Raw genomic sequence first — 22074 nt, forward strand, 5'->3', positions numbered from 1 at the left:
ATCTATTGTGTTATATTCTCCTACATTCCTTTCATATTTCCACAAATTCAAAGTGTTTCATTTCAAATGGTACCAAGAATATGTATATCCTTGCTTGAGGGCCTGAGCTACAGGCAGTTAGATTTGGGTATGTCATTTTAGGCAAAAAAATGAAAAAAGGGGCGGATCCTTAAGTGGTTTTAAGACATGATGAGCATAGTGCTGTGTACTGACTGTGCACCATGACAGTGAAGCCTGTAGAGCTGTTTATACCGTGTCAATTAGTAGGGAATTAGATAGGGAAACTGGCAGACCAATAAAGTTATATCGCTATACTGACTGATTGTGGCCAAAATAACATTAATATTAGCCAACTTTTGGTAACTCCAATGGTACATCAACTGGCGAAAACAAGCCAAGTTAATTTACTTCTGTTGAAACTGGACAAAATGAAGGCTACAAAACATTTCCATACAGACAACAGATGTCAGATACTGCTACCTGACAGATAGCCGGAGGCTAGAGCTGAACTGGCTGTGGTAGTTAGCTAGTTCATTCACCTCAGACAGAACTTCATTCGAGAGGGGACGAAACATTAGCTAACGTTACATGTCAGTTGCACTACTAGCTCAGCACGGGAATAATATATATTTTTTAATAAGTCAAACAGCAGTTCCTTGCCAGCTACATCAGTCAAATAAAGAGTAGCCTGTTTCTGCTCTGCTTACTTTTACAACTCAGAGAAAAAGCATAACACACAGGAAATAGCTGTTTCTGTTCGCACACTCTGTGGTGTCCTTGCGGTCCTAAATCCAGCTGGCTTAAACCACCAAACAGCCTACCAGACCGCTCTGAGCCTTCTGCATTGTCCTAAACTAGTGTACAAAACTGAAAGTAAAAGATTCAAAAACTACATTTAAGAACGGGAAGCATAGAAATTACACACAGAGAACAGATATACCGCTTCTTAGACTTGCTTTCAACGAGAATAACATGTCTATGACACATTTCTATGTGCATTTGGTCGGGTCCCCAAAAAGTTACATATTGCAGCTTTAATATAAAACAGCACGAGTGTTACAATGTACTGTACCTACTCTTCAAATGCTACCACACTAGCCAGCCAGTGCCACTTGCTTGCTAATTTGAAGAGCAAGTAGAGAATTATCCAAAGGCGTTACCTGATTGGTGAATATTCCGCGCCAAAGTAACCAATCGAGTAGCGTTTTACTAGGAGGACGTCAACGAATGTTTTGGCAAACATTTTGGTAGCGTCGATTTGCAGTTAGTATCAATACATGTATGTAATATCATGAAAGGCCGTTTACTTTTGAGCTTATTCGAGAAGCAGACGATCATTTGTATTCAAGCAACCAAGCATTCGTGAGAGGATAATGTATTCTGAAAGAGGGAGTATTTAGACGATCGACCTACAGAGGTGCGGCCATTGTACCATAGAAAGCACGCGCAATAGTGTTTCTCAGCTCGATGGGATAGCAACCAACGCCACTTGTCTGGCTTGCAGGTACAGTTAGCCCACTTTGATACAAGAACGCAAACAATGCAGCTACTAACAACACCTGGAAATGTTTTAGGACCATTTAAATATTGTAAATATGTATGCATAAAGAATAATGCTTGACAAGACAAAAACAATATAAATGTATGTCACTTGCATCAATATCTCAAACAAGATCGGGCTAACCATCTGCTCAAAATAATATTTGAACATAAATATCTACCTACACTTAGGCCTGCAACTTTCTTTACACACTCATCTTTCCACAAGTTGTGAAGTTGTATATAGCTCGCCAGGGGGCGACATTGCATACGGTTTAAATCAGACTAAAAATATATATATATATGCACCAATACTTAACTGAAATCCCAATACTATATTGAACAGTACCACTTGTTAGGCTTGGATGGATTTCACAGTGAATTTATTTCTGAGAAGTTTATCAAAGGTTAGGCCACTGATTTTACAAGAGACTTTATGTACAATAGAATGCGGTGAAGTGTTTAGGCCTGTAATATATAATGGTTTATTGGTTCATTGCATCTAGTAGATGACTTATTTTATAGCTAGGGGCAGAATTGCCACATACAGTGCATTCGGAAAGTATTCAGACCCCCTGAGTTTTCCCACATTTTGTTACGTTACAGCCTTATTCTGAAATGGATTACATTGTTTTTCTGAATCTACACACAATACCCCATAATGACAAAGCAAAAATAGGTTTAGAAATGTTTGCAAATGTATAAAAAAAGCAACTAAAATATCACATTTACATAAGTATTCAGACTCTTTACTCAGTGCTTTGTTGAAGCACTATTTGCAGTGATTACAGCCTCGAGTCGTTGGTATGATGCTACAAGCTCGGCACACCTGTCTTTATGGAGTTTCTTCCATTCTTCTCTGCAGATCCTCTCACGTTCTGTCAGGTTGGATGGGGAGTGTCGCTGCACAGCTATTTTCAGGTCTCTCCAGAGATGTTAGATCGGTTTCAAGTCCAGGCTCTTGCTGGGACATTCAAGAACAGTCAGAGACCTGTCCCGAAGCAACTCCTGCATTGTCTTGGTTGTGTAGTTAGGGTTGTTATCCTGTTGGAAGGTGAACCTTCACCCCAGTCTGAGCTCCTGAGGGTTCTGGAGCAGGTTTGCATCAAAGATCTCTCTGTACTTTGCTCCGTTCATATTTCCCTCGATCCTGACTAGTTTCCCTGCCACTGAAAAACATCCCCACAGCATGAGGGTGGCACGTGACGCTGCCACCACCATGCTTCACTGTAGGGATGGTGCCAGGTTTCCTCCAGACGTGACGCTAGGCATTCAGGCAAAATAGTTCAATCGTGGTTTCATCAGACCAGAGTCTTGTTTCTCATGGTCATAGTCCTTTATGTGCCTTTTGGCAAACTCCAAGCGGGTTGTCATGTGCCTTTTACTGAGGAGTGGCTTCTGTCTGGCCAATCTACCATAAAGGCCTGATTGGTGGAGTGCTGAAGAGATGGTTGTCCTTCTGGAAGGTTCTCCCATCTCCACAGAGGAACTCTGGAGCTCTGTCAGACTGACCATTTGGGTTCTTGGTCACCTCCCTGACCAAGCCCCTTCTCCCCTGATTGCTCAGTTTGGCCGAGCGGCCAGCTCTAGGAAGAGTCTTGGTGGTTCCAAACTTCTTCCATTTAAGACTGATGGAGGCCACTGTGTTCTTGGGGACCTTCAATGCTGCAGAATTGTTTTGTTACCCTTCCACAGATCTGTGCCTCGACACAATCCTGTCTCCGAGCTCATTGAAAATATATAGGTAGGTGTGTGCCTTTCCAAATCATGTCCAATCAATTAAATTTACCACAGGTGAACTCCAAGTTGTGGAAACATCTCAAGGATGATCAATGGAAACAGAATGCACCTGAGCTCAATTTCTAGTCTCATAGCAAATTTCAAAAAACCTGTTTTCGACTTGTCATTATGGGGTATTGTGTGTAGATTGACGAGGACATGTTTAACTTTTTTCTTCTTTAAAAAAAAATCTATTTTAGGCTGTACCGTAGCAAAATGTATAAAAGGGGCAGGGGTCTGAATACTTTCCGAATGCACTTGTAGGCCTACAGACGAACAAAAGAAACCATTGGAGAATCGAGGCTTGAATACGCCTATAGGCCTAGGTCAGAACATGGTCTGTAATGTTCTAAAAGGTGTTTGCCTTTGTCATACACACAGTAACACCATTCAAGAAGCCCCTATAGGCTAGTTCTTTTTCAATGACTTTCAGATCCTTACAGTCCTGCAGGCCAGTTCAGTGTTTTTCCACTTGGTATGTAAAGATGTGTTGCCTGGTTATTACCTGTGCACGTGATTAACTGCCAATGTTTTCCTTTAACAACATATATATATATATATTTTTAAATATCTAACCTTAAGTACAGTGTTAGAGAGGCAAGCTCGAGTGCCAAAGCTTTTAAGGGATTTAAAATAAAATGGTTTCGTCTCCTTGGAAATTCCTCGCCGTTTGCACATTATGCGCTGTTAAGCTTGGGGGCTTCATTGCACAGTCCATCAGTATTTGCTTTTGCACTGAAGGCTGCTGTCAGCAATGGTGCCAACTGTTTGGCATTCTATAACTATCAGCCCAACAGTCTCCCATATTTCACAGTTTCTCTGTAGTTTTATATAACCTTCTACAAACACATTTTTTGCAAAGATGCAAAATAAAAGGGCTTATATTCACCAAAACCCACCGCCTCAGTTTACAAACAAGTGCAATGGGCAGCACTTTTGACTGGAAATTGAAGATTAATACGGTGAGTGATTTACTATTCATTGACTAAATAGATGAAACATTGTTGACAGACATGATTTACTCTCACACTGCCACACCATATTATAATTCACCCAACCAAGGTGATTGATTATTTCATTTAGTCTTTTAGATGTTTAGTAGAAGTCCACATCGTTAGAATGGCGCAACCCCCTGGGATCAACACAGGCTCCGAGGTTTTAAGGTGCCGTTGTCAGGATCGGCACAGTCAAAGAGTTTGGAATTGGGAAACACATCTAAGATCTCCCATATCTCCTTAGAGTTGTGTTGGATATTTCACTCTCCTGTTACATCATGCCAACTCAGTAAATTAACCCTGTTCCACGCGTTTAAAACATATTTAGCTTCAAGCGCCTATCGAGGTCAAAATCGAATTGCGATTGTTATTAAACGGCACCAGACGCGGATAGACACTCGGTTGCGTGTGACAATCCAAGGGAAACCAAATGGTGCAGCATGTGTCTGTGTAATCTGCTCTGATGCGAGGGTCATAGTTTGTGTATTGTGTGTGTGTGTGTGCGTGCGTGCGTGTGTGCGTGCGCAGTGTGTGGGCTTTCTGAGGCTGAGGCAGAAAGGGTCCCTAGCCAAACAGTTGAACAGCCATCTGTTTTACCCTCAGAAAGCCCACACACTGTCCAATGGAAGACAGTGATGAGGAGGAGAGAGAGAGACAATAGATAGAGAAATTCACACTGACTGTTTCACACCCATCGAACCCCCCCCCCCACCCCCCCAGGGAACAGCTAATGTGCAGCCAGCCTCCGTATGTCAGCCGACCAGCATTATCCATCACTAAGCATTCAATGTGATAGGGACGGCTGACAGCTGTATGTGAGCCATTGTGACTGTGTTTGTGTCTCTCTGTCCTGGTGTGTGTGCGTGTTTTAATTGGATTGCAGTCTTGTTGAGTATTTGTGTGTTTGCTTAAATCATGGGTTCATTGGGTTGCAATCGTGTGTGTGTGTGCCCTTTTACTGTATTACTTTGTGTATAATGTGTGCATTCCTCTCATCTGTAGGTATGGACTCCTCCCTCTACTTGTGCTCTACCTGCTACCAGATATTCAACTCTCTGGAGGTGGTGATCTCTCATCAGCTCACCTGCCAACCTGTCAACACAGAGGAGACAGTCCCTGCAGCGCCACCTCCAGCACAGACCGAGGTACTGCAGCCTCGGGCGAAGTCGCTAGATGGCCATGTTTGAAAGGACCGAAATGGCAAGACTTTCTGATCGAGATGATGAACATGAGCTATTTGTTCTTTATGTTGGATTAAGAGTAAGGATAAATTGGGGTTAAAGTCATGGAAACTAGTTAAAATAGTTTTTTGGGTTAGAAAGTCTGATAACTTTGTCCTTTTCTAGCCTGGGCAGATAGTGATGACTAAGAAATCTTTACAAGGAAGAATGTTTGGTATCAACCACTTATGAAGCTCCAGACAGTCCTTGTGGGCTGCAGGTTGTCTGCCTCTATTCATCATAGCCTTCTTTCATCAGATTAGAGACCTTAGATGTGTCCCAAATGGGAGACTATTCCCTTTATTGAGCACTATTTAGACCCTCTGGGCCCCAGGGTGCCATTTGAGACATGTCATATCGATCACATAAGTGTCAGGGAGGGAGAAATGTGAAAAGTAGACCCGGTGGCCCTTGAGGACCTTGGTGCGTGACACTCCCTGAGCTAATGCATTATGTTGCTATGAAAATGAGTCACTAGCTCCCTATTATCCTTAGCAACAAACTAATCAGCTTGCAACAGGTTTGCACTCATGACAAGCATTCAGAAAATGCATCGAAAAATGAATTAAGTGATCAGAAAAATAACAATGGTTTTTGTATAACTCTTAATTTTTTTCTGTGTTTCAAGTATTTCCTTCATTTCTCTATGTGTGTGGTGATGTCCTAGAGCTCCAGAGTGGTGCTTCAGTCTCAGAATGGACCATCCCAGCACCAAGAGAGAAACCAAAAGAGAACCTTCATGACGAACCCAAACCTGCACTCCCTCATAGAGAAGAGAGCTACTGGAAGTCCGACCGGTTCCAACATCCCTCAGAACCAGACCCAAACGCAAAACCTGACTAGCCCGGCCCTGCTCATCCACTATCAGTGTAGGGAATGTGAGGCGTTGTTTGAGTCCCTGGAGCTGTGGCAGAAGCACAGCAAGCTGGGTGACTGTTCTGCACCAACTGGGTCAGAACCAAGGGACCAGGAAATGGACACAGAGTGTCAGCCTGCGATAGGAGATGAAAAGGGGGTAGAGGGACATAGTGATGGAGGGATGGATGTGAATATAGAGGAGGATGGTGACAAAGAGAGGGAGGAAGAGGTAGACTATGGAGGAGGGATGGAACAAGAACATAGCATTGAGAATGAATTGGAATCAGAAACAAACTCCAACTCCCAGCATTCCTTCCCCAACACTCCCATGTTTACAAACCCTGCTGCCTGTAGTTCCAATCCAACGGCTTCCTCCTCGAGCCAGACCTCCTTCTGTGCGGCCTGTGGCTCGGGCTTCAACACTGAGTCGGCGCTAAAGCTGCACCGTGTGGCCATCCACGGCTTGCCGGGGGCGCTACATCACTGTGACGTGTGTGGAGAGAGCTTTATGAACACTACTAAGTACCTCTACCACCGCAGGCAGCATCGAGACAGAGGGGAAAAGGACTCGGAGGGCTGCACACCCCGGGTGGACCACATTTTACCTACGCCTCTGTTCCAGTGGAAAAGCAACAGTGGTAGGTACTAGGTAGGCTTACTAAAGGAACATGGAAGACTGGGCTGTGTTCAGTAGAGTACAATGTAGCAAAACATCTTGAAAAGGAGAATGCTCATCTTGTTTTTTCATTGAATAATATCCAGGGGCAGCTCTTACGTTTTCTCACATTTTGTGCCTACTTTAGTGTTCATTATTGACTTCTGTAATTCTTTCAGCTGTGGTGAGTGGCGGAGAAGAGACCCCGACCCATCCACCTCTCACTACCACCACCCTCCCCGACTCTTCCACCCCCCTACCGGCCCTGGAAACAACACCTGGGGACCACTTCGGACCGTGCCCCCACTGCGGGCGTTTCTTCAAGAGCTGCAGCCGCATGCGCACCCACATCCAGGCCCACTCAGGCCTCAAACCGTTTAAGTGTGACCTCTGCCCCATGACGTTTGCCTACAACAGATGCGTGACGCGCCACCGTATCACCCACAGCGCCCGCAAGCCTTACAACTGCCTGCGCTGCGGCAAGAACTACACGCTGTTGGGCACGCTCCAGACCCACCACCTACTACACGAACGCCAGGATGCCTTGAACAAAGATGGTGTTGTGGTGAAGGAGGGCACAGTCAAGGAGGAGGGTCGCGGTGTGGTCAATGATGTAGAGTCAAAGAACTCAAAGTACCCAACATTTTTTCGATACAAATGCCCTGATTATCCACGCTGCTTCCGAATGTCATCTCAGGTGCCAGTTCACAGGTATGTCTGGCCATCAATTCAGTTTGGCCTGAATTCAATTCAACTTTATCGCCTTAGGGGCAATTATGCCTCTCTCTATGCCTGCTTAGATGTGGCCTCTTAGTTGAGGTGTTTAAAAAACACTGGTAATTACATTGTGTAACAGCACAATACTAAGTTGATTACCGATTGCTCTTCATTCAGACCAGTACAATACTTTGGGGCAATTGAGAAGGCGTTATAATGGGAAGCACGAGCATAATTAAATACATTCTGCTCCGTGCTCATACAATACAATTGAACATATGAAGGCAAGGCCTGCGTTCGTACATACAGAACCATCAGACTGTACATTTGACATTCTGTATTAATTAATGTGCACAGAGATACAAAGTAGTTTATACCAATAAAAACAAATCAAATGTTCATTGTTACATGCACGGAATACATCAGGTGTGGACTTTACCGCGAAATGCTTACTTACGAGCCCTTTCCCAACTTAAAAAGGAAGAAAAAATTAGCTAATTTAAAAAATAAAAAAAATTAATAGTAACAATAAAATAATGAGGCTACATACAAGGAGTAGTTGAGGTAATATGTAGGTAGAGGTTAAAGTGACTAGGCAATAAACCAGAGTAGCAGCAGCATGTGTGAAGATTGTGTGGCATCAATATGTGTGTGTGTGTGTTGGAGTCTTATGTCTTGGGGGTGGAAGCTGTTCAGAAGCCTTTTGGTCTCCGACTTGGCGCTCCGGGTACCGCTTGCCGTGCGGGAGCAGAGAGAAAAGTCTATGATTTGGGTGACTGGACTATTTGACCATTTGAAGCGGGAAAGTGTTCAGTCAATGATGGAATTATAATAGTGATATTTGTATTGTTAATAGACGGATGCTTCAATCGTTAATCAACAATAGTTCCCGACCATCATGGACATAACACATTCCAGTATAATAACACAAGTATAAGGAATCGATTTATAAGTCGCTTGTGGTCAATCTTATTTCGTTAGTGATGGGTATACTCCATTGCAATTTTTTTTTAAATTCTTGCCCGAGGATATGTATTGACAGTGTAATCACATTGAGAGATCTGTCTGGTGGGACCCACCATTATGTGGCTACACAAGACTCCCCCCCCCCACACACACACACACACACACGGACGTGCCATTATGTGACTAGCCCATTAGCAACATGGCTGAAGGCCGGAGTTCTCTTTTTGCTCTTCACCACCCATCATAGACACCAGTATTCATTATGGCACATCGTAGCAAAATGTTTTTTTTTTTGCTAAAAAATTCTATGTTCTTATTAGACTACTCCATGTAGTCCCTCCCTGTTTCAGCCTGTTTTCTTCCATTTGGTGCCTAATGAACACAATCCAGCACAGTGCCAACCAACCTGCTCTCACTCACAATTTACTGTTTGTGGTGGGGGTGGGGGGTGGAAGTAATGACACTGCGCCACGACTCATTAGCTTTCATTCAGATGATTTCTGATTGCATCATCCACTAGGACAGTTTACCACACACACAACACAGCTTTTATTATATGTGAGAGGGAATGTGATAAACACAGGGCCAGAAGTGTTATACGTGTCATGTCTATTGCAGAAGGATTGTGTTGATCAACAGTCATGACTTGTGGCGCAAAGCTTTAAACAGTCTACAATATATTAGCACCACTCTGTTTGAATACACATGTAAAAGGCTGTCCTATGTTGAATTTGTATGAGGTGGTGTAGATGTTGTCTTATTGTGAATTGCATATAGGACCATGATTAGGGCCAGAAGTCTTTCCTGGACTGGTCACGCGGTAAGGAAATGGTCTGGTCACATGGTAAGGAAGGAATCCTGGCCTTATGGTGAATGTTGGAAATAAGGGCTTTTCGCTTCAAATGTTATCTCTATATTTTCAGAAAAACACATCTAATTGTCTCTTTTTTCCCCCTCTCTTTTCCCTTGAAATGGCCGTCAGATACTCTCGCACAGGGAAGTATCCTTTCACCTGCTCCATCTGTGGTGAACACTTCTTCCACAAGAGCAGGCTGAAGCTTCATGCTCTCACACACGACGGTCAGAGTAATACTAATAGTGTGTGCATGCGTTCGTGTGTGGATTTCTTTACCCGTCTGTGCCCTCAAATCTTTCATCTTTTACCCGCATGGTTTAGATGGCCCTGCGTGATGTTATTCTGTGGGTTTCTCGGTGTGTGTTTGACTGTGTGGGTGGCTCTTCGAGCACCTGCTTGCCTGTATTACTACACTTGGCCGTCTGCCTGTTGCTTTGCATATACACGCTTATCTACACCAGTCTCTGTGCCATATGCTCTTCCCTACATCAAGTCTGCCCTCGGCTAAGCGATGGATCGCGCCCGTACTCTGCGGGTGAGTGCGCCGGCGTAATATCATTTAAATGACATTTAATAAAGTCAGCGGGCTTTCATATCCATATGAACTACTAACCGCTAACTAAACGTATAAGAGAAAGGACTTGGCGGAGAGGGAAATCCCCCCGCTTTCCCACAATGCCGTACAACTGCCAGCCCTGCCGCCCCTGTCAGAACACATGATCTATTTTAATACGCTGCGTTGTGCGTTTCACAGGCCATTACCTGCTGATTTATGTTGTTGCTTTTGTTCTTTGTTATCATTATTAAATCACGCTGGCTCGGGCCCAGTTACCGAGGTCGTCAAGGGCAGTGTTGCAACACAACTTACAAGGCCTCGCGCAGTCATCTCCGCCTTGTGAATACTCCCCCTTTCACTTTGACTAATGAATTTCCCCCGCCACTTCATTTACCCCTTAATAATTTTAGCGTATCTGTTAGAAGTTGTTGCCTACAAAGATGGAAGATGTTCTACACTACCATTCATAAGATTTGGGTCACTTAAGATATGTCCTTGTTTTTGAAAGAAAGCACATTTGTTGTCCATCAATTTGATGTTATTTTAATGGTCAACAAAATGTTCTTTCAAGAACAAGGACATTTCTAAGTGACCCCAGACTTTTGAACGGTAGTGTATTTCAACTGAAGTATTTTTGTTTGGTTAAATTAGGACTTTGGTCATTTTCCTTGTTATTGTATGGTTCTTTTGATATATTCACTGATATTATCAACCATGTAAATTTCTATGTTTCTAACCCTCTGCTTTTATGCATATGCTCACTTAACATGGCTGCTTCTGTGCCATGTAATCAGACTTTCTTCTCTGTACAGGAGTGGTGGACATAGGCCTGGTTAAGGGAACAGGACAGGGTAGAGGCCGTGGCCAAGGCGGAAGGCGGGACAAGACCACAGGGCTTCTGGACTGTGAGTTCTGCCGCCATCGCTGTGTCACCAAGGAAGGCCTGGACCTCCACAGATTGTCCCACGCCGGCCAGACCCCCTTGCGCTGCCCGATGACCCCCTGCAGACGGCGCTATGCAACGGCCGCCTCCCTGGAAGAGCACCTCCTTACCCACTGCCCGGCGCCCGGGGACACGGTGGCTGCCGCCGACCTCCCCAAGCCCCGTCCCTTCCACTGCCATCATTGTGGGAAGGACTTCACCACCGGCTCATCACTCAGCGTCCACCTTCGAGTCCACACGGGGGAGAAGCCCTTTCAGGTCAGAGGTGATAGACGTCAATGCAGGTCTAGGGTTGCAAAATTTCAAAACTTTCCCCAAATTCCCTGCTTTTTCAGATTTCTAAGGTAGAGGGTTCCCTCTCAGCTCATTCCCTGCTTATTCCAGAAATACTCTTTGAAAAACAAGGGAATTTTGTGACACAGTTTCATGATTTTTGCAGCCCTACATAGACCAAAGGTTGTATTAGGGCAACCCTGTGTTAATTGTTACTCCAACTTGTCAACCGAAATACCAGTTCTAGATAGTCCCCTTCAACAGGTTGTTGTATAGAGGGTTTTCAGTTGCGTCACAAATCACCTAGCAACCACACCGGGCACCATGTTGGAAGACCAGAGTCAGTCTGGTGGAAACCAGACCATCACAGTAACAGTAGGAATGAACCATATACAGTGTATTTGAAAAGTATTCAGACCCCTTGACCTTTTCTGCTTTGTTATGTTACAGCCTTATTCTAAAATGGATTAAATACACTTTTTTTCTCATCAATCTACACACAATACCCCAGAATGACAAAGCAAAAACAGGTTTTTAGAAATTTTTAGCAACTTTTTCAAACAACGGATACCTTATTTACATAAGTATTCAGACCCTTTCCTTGATGTTTCTACAACTTGATTGGTGTCCACCTGTGGTATATTCAATTGATTGGACATGGTTTAGAAGGGCACACACCTGTCTATATTAGGTCCCACAGTTGACAGTGCATGTCAGAGCAAAAACCTAGTCATGAGGTCGAAGGAATTGTCCGTAGAGCTCCGAGAACAAGATTGTGTCGAGGCACAGATCTGGGGAAGGGTACCAAAAAATTGCTGTTGCATTGAAGGTCCCTAAGAACACAGTGGCCTCCATCAGTCTTAAATGAAAGCCGTTTGGAACTACGAAGGCTCTTCCTAGAGCTAGCCACCCAGCCAATCTGAGCAATCGGGGGAGAAGGGCTTTGGTCAAGGAGGTGACCAAGAACCCGATGGTCCCTCTGACAGAGCTCCAGAGTTACTCTGTGGAGATGGGAGAACCTTCCAGAAGGACAACCATCTCTGCAGCACTCAACCAATCAGGCCTTTATGGTAGAGTGGCCAAACGGAAGCCACTCTCCCCTAAAAGGCACATGCAACCCGCTTGAGGTTTGCCAAAAGGCAATGAAAGGACTCTCAGACCATGAGAAACCAAGATTGAACTCTTTGGCCTGAGTGCCAAGTGTCACCTCTAGAGGAAATGTGGCACCATCCCTACGGTGAAGCATGGTAGTGGCAGCATCATGCTGTGGGGGATGTTTTTCAGCAGCAGGAACTAGGAGACTAGTCAGGATTGAGGGAAAGATGTACAGAGAGATCCTAGATGAAAACCTGCTCCAGAGCACTCAGGACCTCAGACTAGGGCGAAAGTTCACCTTCCAACAGGACAACACTCCTAAGCACACAGCCAAGTCGCTGAATGTCCTTGAGTGGCCCAGCCAGACCTCGGACTTGAACATTATCGAACATCTCTGGAGAGACCTGAAAATGGCTGTGCAGCGACGCTCCCCATCCAACCCGACAGAGCTTGAGAGGGTCTGCAGAGAAGAATGGGAGAAACTCCCCAAATACAGGTGTGCCAAGCTTGTAACGTCATACCCAAGAAGACTCGAGGCTGTAATCACTGCCAACGGTGCTTCAACAAAATACTGAGTAAAAGGGTTTGAACACTTATGTAAATGTGATATTTATGTTTTTTTTAACATTTTATTTAAATGTGCAAAAAGCCTGTTTTTGCTTTGTCATTATGGGGTATTGTGTGTAGATTGATGGGGGGGGGGGACTATTTCATCCATTTTAGAATAATGCCGTAACAAAATGTGGGAGTTGGAATACTTTCCGAATTCACTGTACAATGTATCTCCACCCTAACAATGGGAGTTGTTGCCCATCTATCCTTTCTTTTTGGATTGGTGGATACATCAAATTATTGTAATCCTTTTCTGAGTATTTGATGCGCCTGTATTCAATGGAGAGCGATGCTATGTTACTAGCCTCATACCATGAATATGCATAGCCATCTCAAGATCTAAAGTGTTTTTGCTCAAAGTTGCCAGGATGTCACGTCTCCTACTTAGATCAGTACACTCGTAACAACTTAAGCATTACAAAAACTTTTATTAGGTTAAATAAACCTTACGTAGCAAATAAGCCATTTTTTTGTTGACCAAAATCGACACTCATTGACCTCCATACAAAAACTCCTTGCTTGGTAGTCAAAACATCGAAAAATAGCCAACTGCTGGAGGGAGACAGATTTTCTGCCAAGTTTGGCCTCTCTCTACCTCTTCCTCCCTGGACGTCCTCTAATCGTCCACATGGTTGGCTGCGTATTGCTACCATCGGGAAGATTGCCCATGATTTAGTTTTCTGTAAGGACCCAGAAAACTGATTCAGTGGGAGAACCTATTTAAGTAAGTGAAAAATGTTCTTTGACTATGTAATATTAGCTAGCTAGCTTACTACAGGAACTAATGTGCAGGCTAACTCAAATGAGCTGCTAACGTAATGTTAGCTAGCTAACTTTACACACTGTATAGCTAGCTAAATGAATAAATTGTTACCAGCTAGCTAACTTCATATTAGATAGTTAGCTACCATGATGTATTTATCATTGTAAATTAAAAAACACAAACTCCATGCATTCATAGCTAGGTAGCTAGCAAACAGTCATGGAAGAGGGTGAAAGGATTCATGTTAGCAGCTCCAACTGTCAGAGAAGGGAGAGTAGGCTACTTTGGATAGGGCAGGTATCTTTTGTGGGAGGACATTGTGAAAATATTCTCCAGTTCTAGTACCTAGCGAGAGAAACTGAGGACAGAGATATTGCATAATATTCCGTGCTGTCTAATTTGAGTATAATGAAGCCTGTTTATGTCTTCGGTCCTCAGATACAGAGAGCTGTGGAACCCTGTCTGCAGATAAGGTCTCAGTGAATGTCCCAGAGAATAAGGGTATACACCCTTGTATACCATGGGTTATATGTGTACCTAATGTTAGCAAATGTAAACAAAAAATAATAATTAAGTCACGCACAATGTATAATCCTATTACAACTCGAGCAGGTCAACCCTGCTGGGTATGCAGGCTTCTGTTCCAGCCCAGCACTAACACACCTGATTCGCCTTATCAAACCTAATTAGTTGATAACTAAAGTGTGCTATTGCTGGGCTGGAATAGAAGTCTGCTCAGCAAGTAGAACAGTGATCAGTGGAGCAACGTTGACAGTCACTGCTATCGCTTTTTTTTTAACTGAAATGATGCTTTAGTAATAATAGCCTACATGTTACTAAAATGTCTAACCTTTACGGTTATATCTTATGAGTTAGCCCACTTGTACACTGAAATTGTATGAAATAAAGTGTTGGTTCTTTTGAAGTGAAGTGTTTTAATTAACTTTTATAGTAGAGGTAAGTCAAATCTTGACGTCAGTGATCTTCAGGTAGAAAAGTTGGCGCTCTAGAAAAATGCCTGAGTTTCCGATTTGGCATTCCGAGTTGGATGACCGTTCAAAACATTGTCTGAGATTTTGTACAATTTGTGTCTCCCCTTTTCGCCGGCCTAGATGAGATGGTTGCATTCAATACAAGGTTGTTTTTATTGTTCCGTTTGTCAGTCTCAGCAAGGAAGGCCTAGGCTACCCTGTGATTTGTCGTATTAAAAAAAGATTGCTTATGTCTCCAGTCATATAAAGTGTAGTAGAGTTGCATGAAATGTGTTTATCGAAAGCCAAATATTTCCTGTGCAAAGAAAAAAAAAGTATCTGATATGGCCTTAAAGGCTTATTCCACTATGCGCTCAGCTATGCACAGTGAGGGGGAGAAAGTGTACATTTGCCCACTGACAAAGAAATGTTCCGTCTATAACTTTAATGGTAGGTTTATTTGAACAGTAAGAGACAGAATAACGTCCCAAAAAATCCAGAAAAACGCATGTCAAAAATGTTATCAATTGGTTTGCATTTTATTGTGGGAAATAAGTATTTGACCTCTCTGCAAAACATGACTTAGTACTTGGTGGCAAATCCCTTGTTGGCAATCACAGAGGTCAGACGTTTCTTGTAGTTGGCCACCAGGTTTGCACACATCTCAGGATGGATTTTGTCTCACTTCTCTTTGCAGATCTTCTCCGGGTCATTAAGGTTTCGAGGCTGACGTTTGGCAAATCGAACCTTCAGCTCCGTCCACAGATTTTCTATGGGATTAAGGTCTGGAGACTGGCTCGGCCACTCCAGGACCTTAATGTGCTTCTTCTTGAGCCACTCCTTTGTTGTCTTGGCCGTGTGTTTTGGGTCATTGTCATGCTGGAATACCCATCCATGACCCATTTTCAATGCCCAGGCTGAGGGAAGGCTGTTCTCACCCAAGATTTGACTGTACATGGCCCCGTCCATCGTCCCTTTTATGCGGTGAAGTTGTCCTGTCCCCTTAGCAGAAAAACACCCCCAAAGCATAATGTTTCCACCTCCATGTTTGATGGTGGGGATGGCGTTCTTGGGGTCATAGGCAGCATTCCTCCTCCAAACACGGCGAGTTGAGTTGATGCCAAAGAGCTCCATTTTGGTCTCATCTGACCATAACACTGTCACCCAGTTGTCCTCTGAATCATTCAGATGTTCATTGGCAAACTTCAGACGGGCATGTATATGTGCTTTCTTGAGCAGGGGGACCTTGCAGGCACTGCAGGATTTCAGTCCTTCACGGTGTAGTGTGTTACCAATTGTTTTCTTGGTGACTGGTCCCAGCTGCCTTGAGATCATTGACAAGATCCTCCCATGTAGTTCTGGGCTGATTCCTCACCGTTCTCATATCATTGCAACTCCACGAGGTGAGATCTTGCATGGAGCCCCAGGCAGAGGGAGATTGACATTTATTTTGTGTTTCTTCCATTTGCGAATAATCGCACCAACTGTTGTCACCTTCTCACCAAGCTGCTTGGCGATGGTCTTGTAGCCCTTGTCTACAATCTTGTCCCTGACATCCTTGGAGAGCTCTTTGGTCTTGGCCATGGTGGAGAGTTTGGAGTCTGATTGATTGATTGCTTCTGTGGACAGGTGTCATTTATACAGGTAACAAACTGAGATTAGGAGCACTCCCTTTAAGAGTGTGCTCCTAATCTCAGCTCGTTACCTGTATAAAAGACACCTGGGAGCCAGAAATCTTTCTGATTGAGAGGGGGTCAAATACTTATTTCCCTCATTAAAATGCAAATCAATTTATAACATTTTTGCCGTGTTTTTCTGGATTTTTGTGTTGTTAATCTGTCTCTCACTGTTCAAATAAACCTACCATTAAAATGATAGACTGATCATTTCTTTGTCAGTGGGCAAATGTACAAAATCAGCAGGGGATGAAATACTTTTTTCCCTCACTGTAGATTTGATAGTCAATTTATTAGGCTATTAATATAACTCAATCTACTCACCACATTAGGAATAGGTTTTCATTAGTCTGCAAATGTGATGATCGATGCATGCAATGTTTTATTATGATTTTATTATAAAGGTGCATTTTTGTAGTGAAAAATAGCTTCCTCAAAAACGTGAAACTCACGCACTGCCTATAAGAGATGCATGCTAACAGCTAGATTACAAGCTAATTAGCTAGCTAGCTAATATTGGCTAACATAGAATTGTCAGCGCCTAGTTAGCGTAACAGCTAAACTAAACTTGAAATTCATCAGACTTATCAGTGATGAAATGATCGGAGCAGACCCTGTACTGACAGCTGTCTGGGTTCAGGTCTTGATGGGCAAAAAGGTTTCTTCGCTTTTCTGACAGTTCTTGAGGCAAATTAAACTTTATTTGTCACATGCGCCGAATACAACAAGTGTAGACCTTACCGTGAAATGCTTACTTACCTTTACCAACAGGGCAGTTCAAGAATAGTTAAGAAAATATTTACCAAAAAACTCAAGTACATTCTTTAAATAACAAGTAACACAATAAGATAACAATAACAAGGCTACATACAGGTTAGAGGTCATTTGTACATGTAGGTAGGGGTGACGTGACTATGCATAGATAATAAACAAACTGAGTAGCAGCATTGTACAAAAAGATGGGGGGGGGTGTCAATGTAATAGTCAGTTGGCCATTTTGAGCAATTGTTCGGCGGTCTTATGGCTTGGAGGTAGAAGCTGTTAAGGAGCATTTTGGTCCCAGACTTGGTGCTCCGGTACTGCTTGCCATGCGGTAGCAGAGTGAACAGTCTGACTTGGGTGACTGAAGTGTCTGACAATTTTATGGGCTTTGCTCTGACACCGCCTATTATATAGGTCCTGGATTGCAGGAAGCTTGGCCCCAGTGATGTACTGGGCTGTACGCACTACCGTCTGTAGAGCCTTAGTCAGCCATATCTCCTTTTAGTGTTTCATGATTGCGAGTAATCTGGAAAAACATGATTTCCTGCCTTAGAGCAGCCAATTACTGCACAGAAATTGACTGTGGTGATGAATCAACTAGTTTTTAGGCATTGTTATCATGAACTTTGGGGTAGCCACTCAGCTGTTGTCTTCGGAAGAATTGATATGGTGGTCTTCCAACATGGCTGATAGGAGGCGTTGTACAGTGGCTTGCGGAAGTATTCACCCCATTGGTATTTTTTTCTATTTTGTTGCCTTGGAATTCAAATGTATTTTTGGGGGGGGTGTATCATTTGATTTACACAACATGCCTACCATTTTGAAGATGCAAAATATGTTTTATTGTAAAACAAACAAGAAATAAGACAAAATAACAGAACTTTAGCGTACATAACTATTCATCCCCTTATCTATAAGCTTGGCATATCTAGCCACTGGGATTTTTGCCCATTCTTCAAGTTGGATGGGTTCTGCTGGTGTACAGCAATCTTTAAATCATACCAATTGGATTGAGGTCTGGGTTTTAACTAGGCCATTCCAAGAAATGTTAAATGTTTCCCCTTAAACCACTTGACTATTGCTTTAGCAGTATGCTTACGGTCATTGTCCTGCTGGAAGGGGAACCTCTGTCCCAGTCTCAAATCTCTGGAAGACTGAAACAGGTTTCACTCAATAATTTCCCTGTATTTAGCACCATCCATCATTCCTTCAATTCTGACCAGTTTCCCAGTCCCTGTCAATGAAAAACATACCCACAGTATGATGCTGCCACCATGCTTCACTGTGGGGATGGTATTCTCGGGGTGATGAGAGGTTTTGGGTTTGCGCCAGACATTTTCCTTGATGGCCAAAAAGCTACATTTTAGTCTCATCTGACCAGAGTACCTTCTTCCATATGTTTGGGGAGTCTCCCACATGCCTTTTGGCAAACACCAAACGTGTTAGCCTATTCTTTTCTTTAAGTAATGGCTTTTTTTCTGGCCACTCTTCCGTAAAGCCCAGCTCTGGAGTGTACGGCTTAAAGTAGTCCTATGGACAGATACTCCAATCTCCGCTGTGGAGCTTTGCAGCTCCTTCAGGGTTATCTTTGGTCTCTTTGCTGCCTCTCTGATTAATGCCCTCCTCCCTGGTCCATGAGTTTTGGTGGGCGGCCCTCTCTTGGCAGATTTGTTGTGAGGCCATATTCTTTCCATTTTTTTAAAACAGATTTAATCGTGTTCATTGGGATGTTCAAAGTTTCTGATTATTTTTTTAACCCAACTCTGATCTGTACTTCTCCACAACTTTGTCCCTGACCTGTTTGGGGAACTCCTTGAAGAGGGTGAATACATATGCACGCACCACTTTTACGTTTTGTATTTTTTCTTTACATTTTTGGAACAAGTTATTTTTGTCATTTCACTAAACCAATTGGGACAATTTTGTGCATGTCCATTACATGAAACCCCCCCCCAAATCTATTTAAATGACATGTTGTAATGCACCAAAATAGGAAAAACGCCAAGGGAATGAATACTTTTGCAAGGCACTGTACGTCACCTAGCAACCGTCTATTGGGTAACACTCCAGGCTCAGGGTGTTGAGTATAAAGCTCTTAGCAGCTCATTAGACCCCTATTAATCTTTGAACACTCTGGGCCAGTATCTAAAGGCCATCGTAAGGTAGCCTTTTCAAAGTATTTTCACTTAAACGCTGTTTCCCTCTACCTGATAATGTTTTTGAGTGCTCACATTAGCAATAACTGTCTTTCTGTATCTTTCCCTCCCTCCTACTCCAACCTTGCCTCCCTCTTCCTGCCCTACCCTCCTCCTTTTCCTCTCCGCAGTGCTCCCAATGTTGGAAGAGCTTCCGACAGATCCCTCACCTGCGCGACCACGAGCGTCTGCACACCGGCGAGCGTCCCTTCGTCTGCGGTGTCTGTGGCAAGAGCTTCGTCCTGGCCGCCCGCCTCACCGAGCACGCCCGCACTCACAGCGGCGAGAAACCATTCTCCTGCCCCGTGTGCCACCGGGCCTTCCGCTCCCTCTCCAACCTGGGAAAGCACCGCAAGACCCACCGCTGCTGCCCCCCCACACAGCCACAAGAGGGCATCAGCGAGCAGACCGCTGTCCTAGGACTCAAAATACAGGGGAATATGGACAATATGGAGGGTCAGGCGGCTGTGCGTACAATCTTACTTGTTCAGCCCCAAGTGGTCTCTCAGGGAGGGTCTTCTTCCGTATCTGCTCCCCTTGTCCTCCTGCACCCCTCAGTTGCTGTGGGCAACGGGCAGGCCGGGACTGTGGTCATCGAGGTCATCGTGGAGCAGCCTGGTGAGCAGCGGTGAAAAGTTGATGCAACTTCAGACATTTCACAAGAGGCTGCCAAGGACACCTGGATGAAAATCATTTCTGAGAAGAACTGTCACAATCTAAAAGGAGGATAAGAAGTGGGTGGAGAGCAGGGAGTGAGGTGGGACTTGAATAAATAAAATGTGAAGGGTTGGTGCGGTGTTAGGATTACGAGGATCAGTTCTCAATTTAAGTACAGATGTATAGAATGGCTTTGAAGAAAGTTATTTCTAGTAGAATGTTTGAGCCTGTGTTCAATCTCAATTTGACACAGAGTGCCTTCACAATCTGTTCTATTTCTTTGAATAAAATGCTCTTTCCATTTAATTTGCATCCTTTTGCAGGGAGACAGCATGGGGGTTCTCTCAAACGATTCAATGGGTTTTATTGGAAAGACAATAAATGTAAGCCCTTCACTAAAGTGCTTGCTTGACAAAATGTTTCTGCTTCTAAATAGTTTTACTCACTGTTACTAGTCAACAATGACCTGTTCTCCCTTGCTCAGAGTGAGAATTAAGAACGAGGTGAACTGAAGGATCTGTGAATCACAAAACCCACTCACGAAAAGGGTCCCCAAAGCTAGGTAAACTAGGCTTTGATTCAGATAGAGATTGTTTGGCATGGGAAAGCTATTTAGTGGTATATTTGTGGTAACAAATCCCTTGACAGCAGTTGATGCGGTGGGGAGGGAGGTCTAAAGATGCCGACTGTTGGCAGCTGTCTGGGTTAGAGGCATCCAAGTGCTAATGGTGTCAGTCCCAGCCAGGCTTGTTTAGAATGCCAGCAAATTTTGACACCAGGTCAGACTGGAACTGAAATTGATCTGTTTTTCCAGGAGCATGTCTGCAATGCGGGCAGATGGGCATGTAGGCAGTTAAGTCAATGAGACACTTGTGCTGTCAAATGAAGCATCAAGCTTGAAGTGCCCTCACTTCCTATGGTGTGTATGCATCGCAGGGGGTGTCGTTAAAACGGAATGGCTGCACGTTGATCTGATATAAACCTTGAAATGAAGGATAAGTGTCGGTCATTTGCTTTGTCGTATTATTCCGATTTAGTCAGATCAAGAATGAACGAGGCTAATGTCTTCACGTTTTTACCTGTTTCAGACTAAAGTGCTTATCCGAACCAAATTGCTGGCTTGGATATTCTCTTTTCACGTTCTCCTTTTAAGCACAGTTCAAGCAATTACGGCAGATGCGTAACCAGGCCAGCTCAGTACAGCTTGGTTTGGGTCAGTACAGATGCGTAACCAGGCCAGCTCAGTACAGCTTGGTTTGGGTCAGTAGTGTGCAAAGCCCTAAAGAGCATTACATTTTTTATTTTGCTGTGTGTGCATGCATGCTCTGAAATCCAGCTAATGTCTAGAAGATCCAACAAATGTCAGCAATTCTTGGACACAAGCATCGGTGCCTTGAGACGGACCATGGTGCACTTGCCTCGTGTGTCTACTACATTAAGCAGTAAAGCCTCTAACAACTCTTGCCACTGATGTGATTCCTGTGACAGACATCGGAGAGGCTGGAGCCCAACAAGTTCGAGCTTGGTTTGTTTTTCGACACTCCTGAGGTAAGAATCCAGAGGGTAGTGAGACGGAGCGTTTAACCTTCCAACAGTTTTGTGTAAAGTCTTGTCACACGTCACATAAGCACTTTGTCCATGTCAACTTCAATGGTGTAACTCCCTTTTGACATTTCGGAGCTTCATTGGAGCAAAATTCAGAGTCTATTTCTGCTCAATCGTGATTTCAGAATGGCTATTCATCATTGTTACTTCATTTTGTCTTCTTCGCACTTCAAATTTGGACGAGGCGCTAGAGTAGCCACGCAAACCAGATAGATCATCTTATCTAGGCATTACGCTAGTGAAATCTCAGCAATTCATTTTCTCTGCCAGATCATATTTCTCAATTTGCGTCATGCAAAATAAGCCAAATCATGACGCTTATGTCAGGTGTTGCCTGTCTGGAATGGGAAAACGGGGGAGGCTTTAACATGTGACACTGAT

The 22074-nt window shown here is 43.8% G+C and overlaps 1 protein-coding gene and 1 long non-coding RNA gene across 3 annotated transcripts; both read left to right on the top strand.

Moving 5' to 3' along the window:
• The first annotated feature begins 1191 nt into the window (after positions 1–1191).
• LOC115131633 (zinc finger protein 726-like) lies at positions 1192–20394 on the top strand. Of its 2 annotated transcripts, XM_029663483.2 has the most exons (7): positions 1192–1504; positions 5316–5458; positions 6201–7029; positions 7226–7757; positions 9712–9809; positions 10954–11342; positions 19563–20394. In XM_029663483.2, exons 2-7 carry the CDS (start codon positions 5318–5320, stop codon positions 20061–20063), a joined length of 2490 nt encoding a protein of 829 aa, XP_029519343.1. In that variant the 5' UTR covers positions 1192–1504; positions 5316–5317; the 3' UTR covers positions 20064–20394. The 2 variants fall into 2 exon arrangements, with proteins under 2 accessions (XP_029519343.1, XP_029519344.1); XM_029663484.2 differs by lacking the exons at positions 1192–1504; positions 5316–5458 and adding an exon at positions 5465–5573.
• LOC115131634 (uncharacterized) lies at positions 11353–14752 on the top strand. The gene is made up of 2 exons (XR_003863984.2): positions 11353–13788; positions 14266–14752. It is a non-coding gene; the product is annotated as an uncharacterized LOC115131634 (long non-coding RNA).
• Positions 20395–22074: the final 1680 nt, after the last annotated feature.

This window comes from Oncorhynchus nerka, linkage group LG7 (genome assembly GCF_034236695.1).
Source record: "Oncorhynchus nerka isolate Pitt River linkage group LG7, Oner_Uvic_2.0, whole genome shotgun sequence".
In the NCBI taxonomy this organism is placed as follows: Eukaryota; Metazoa; Chordata; class Actinopteri; order Salmoniformes; family Salmonidae; genus Oncorhynchus; species Oncorhynchus nerka.

Bases quoted from the DNA above. Each gene is read 5' to 3' on its own strand.
- LOC115131633 (XM_029663483.2), top strand. From the start codon at position 5,318: ATGGACTCCTCCCTCTACTTGTGCTCTACCTGCTACCAGATATTCAAC. The intron at 7,030-7,225 runs GTAGGTACTAGG...TAATTCTTTCAG, and splicing joins CCAGTGGAAAAGCAACAGTG to CTGTGGTGAGTGGCGGAGAA. The intron at 9,810-10,953 runs GTCAGAGTAATA...TTCTCTGTACAG, and splicing joins TCATGCTCTCACACACGACG to GAGTGGTGGACATAGGCCTG.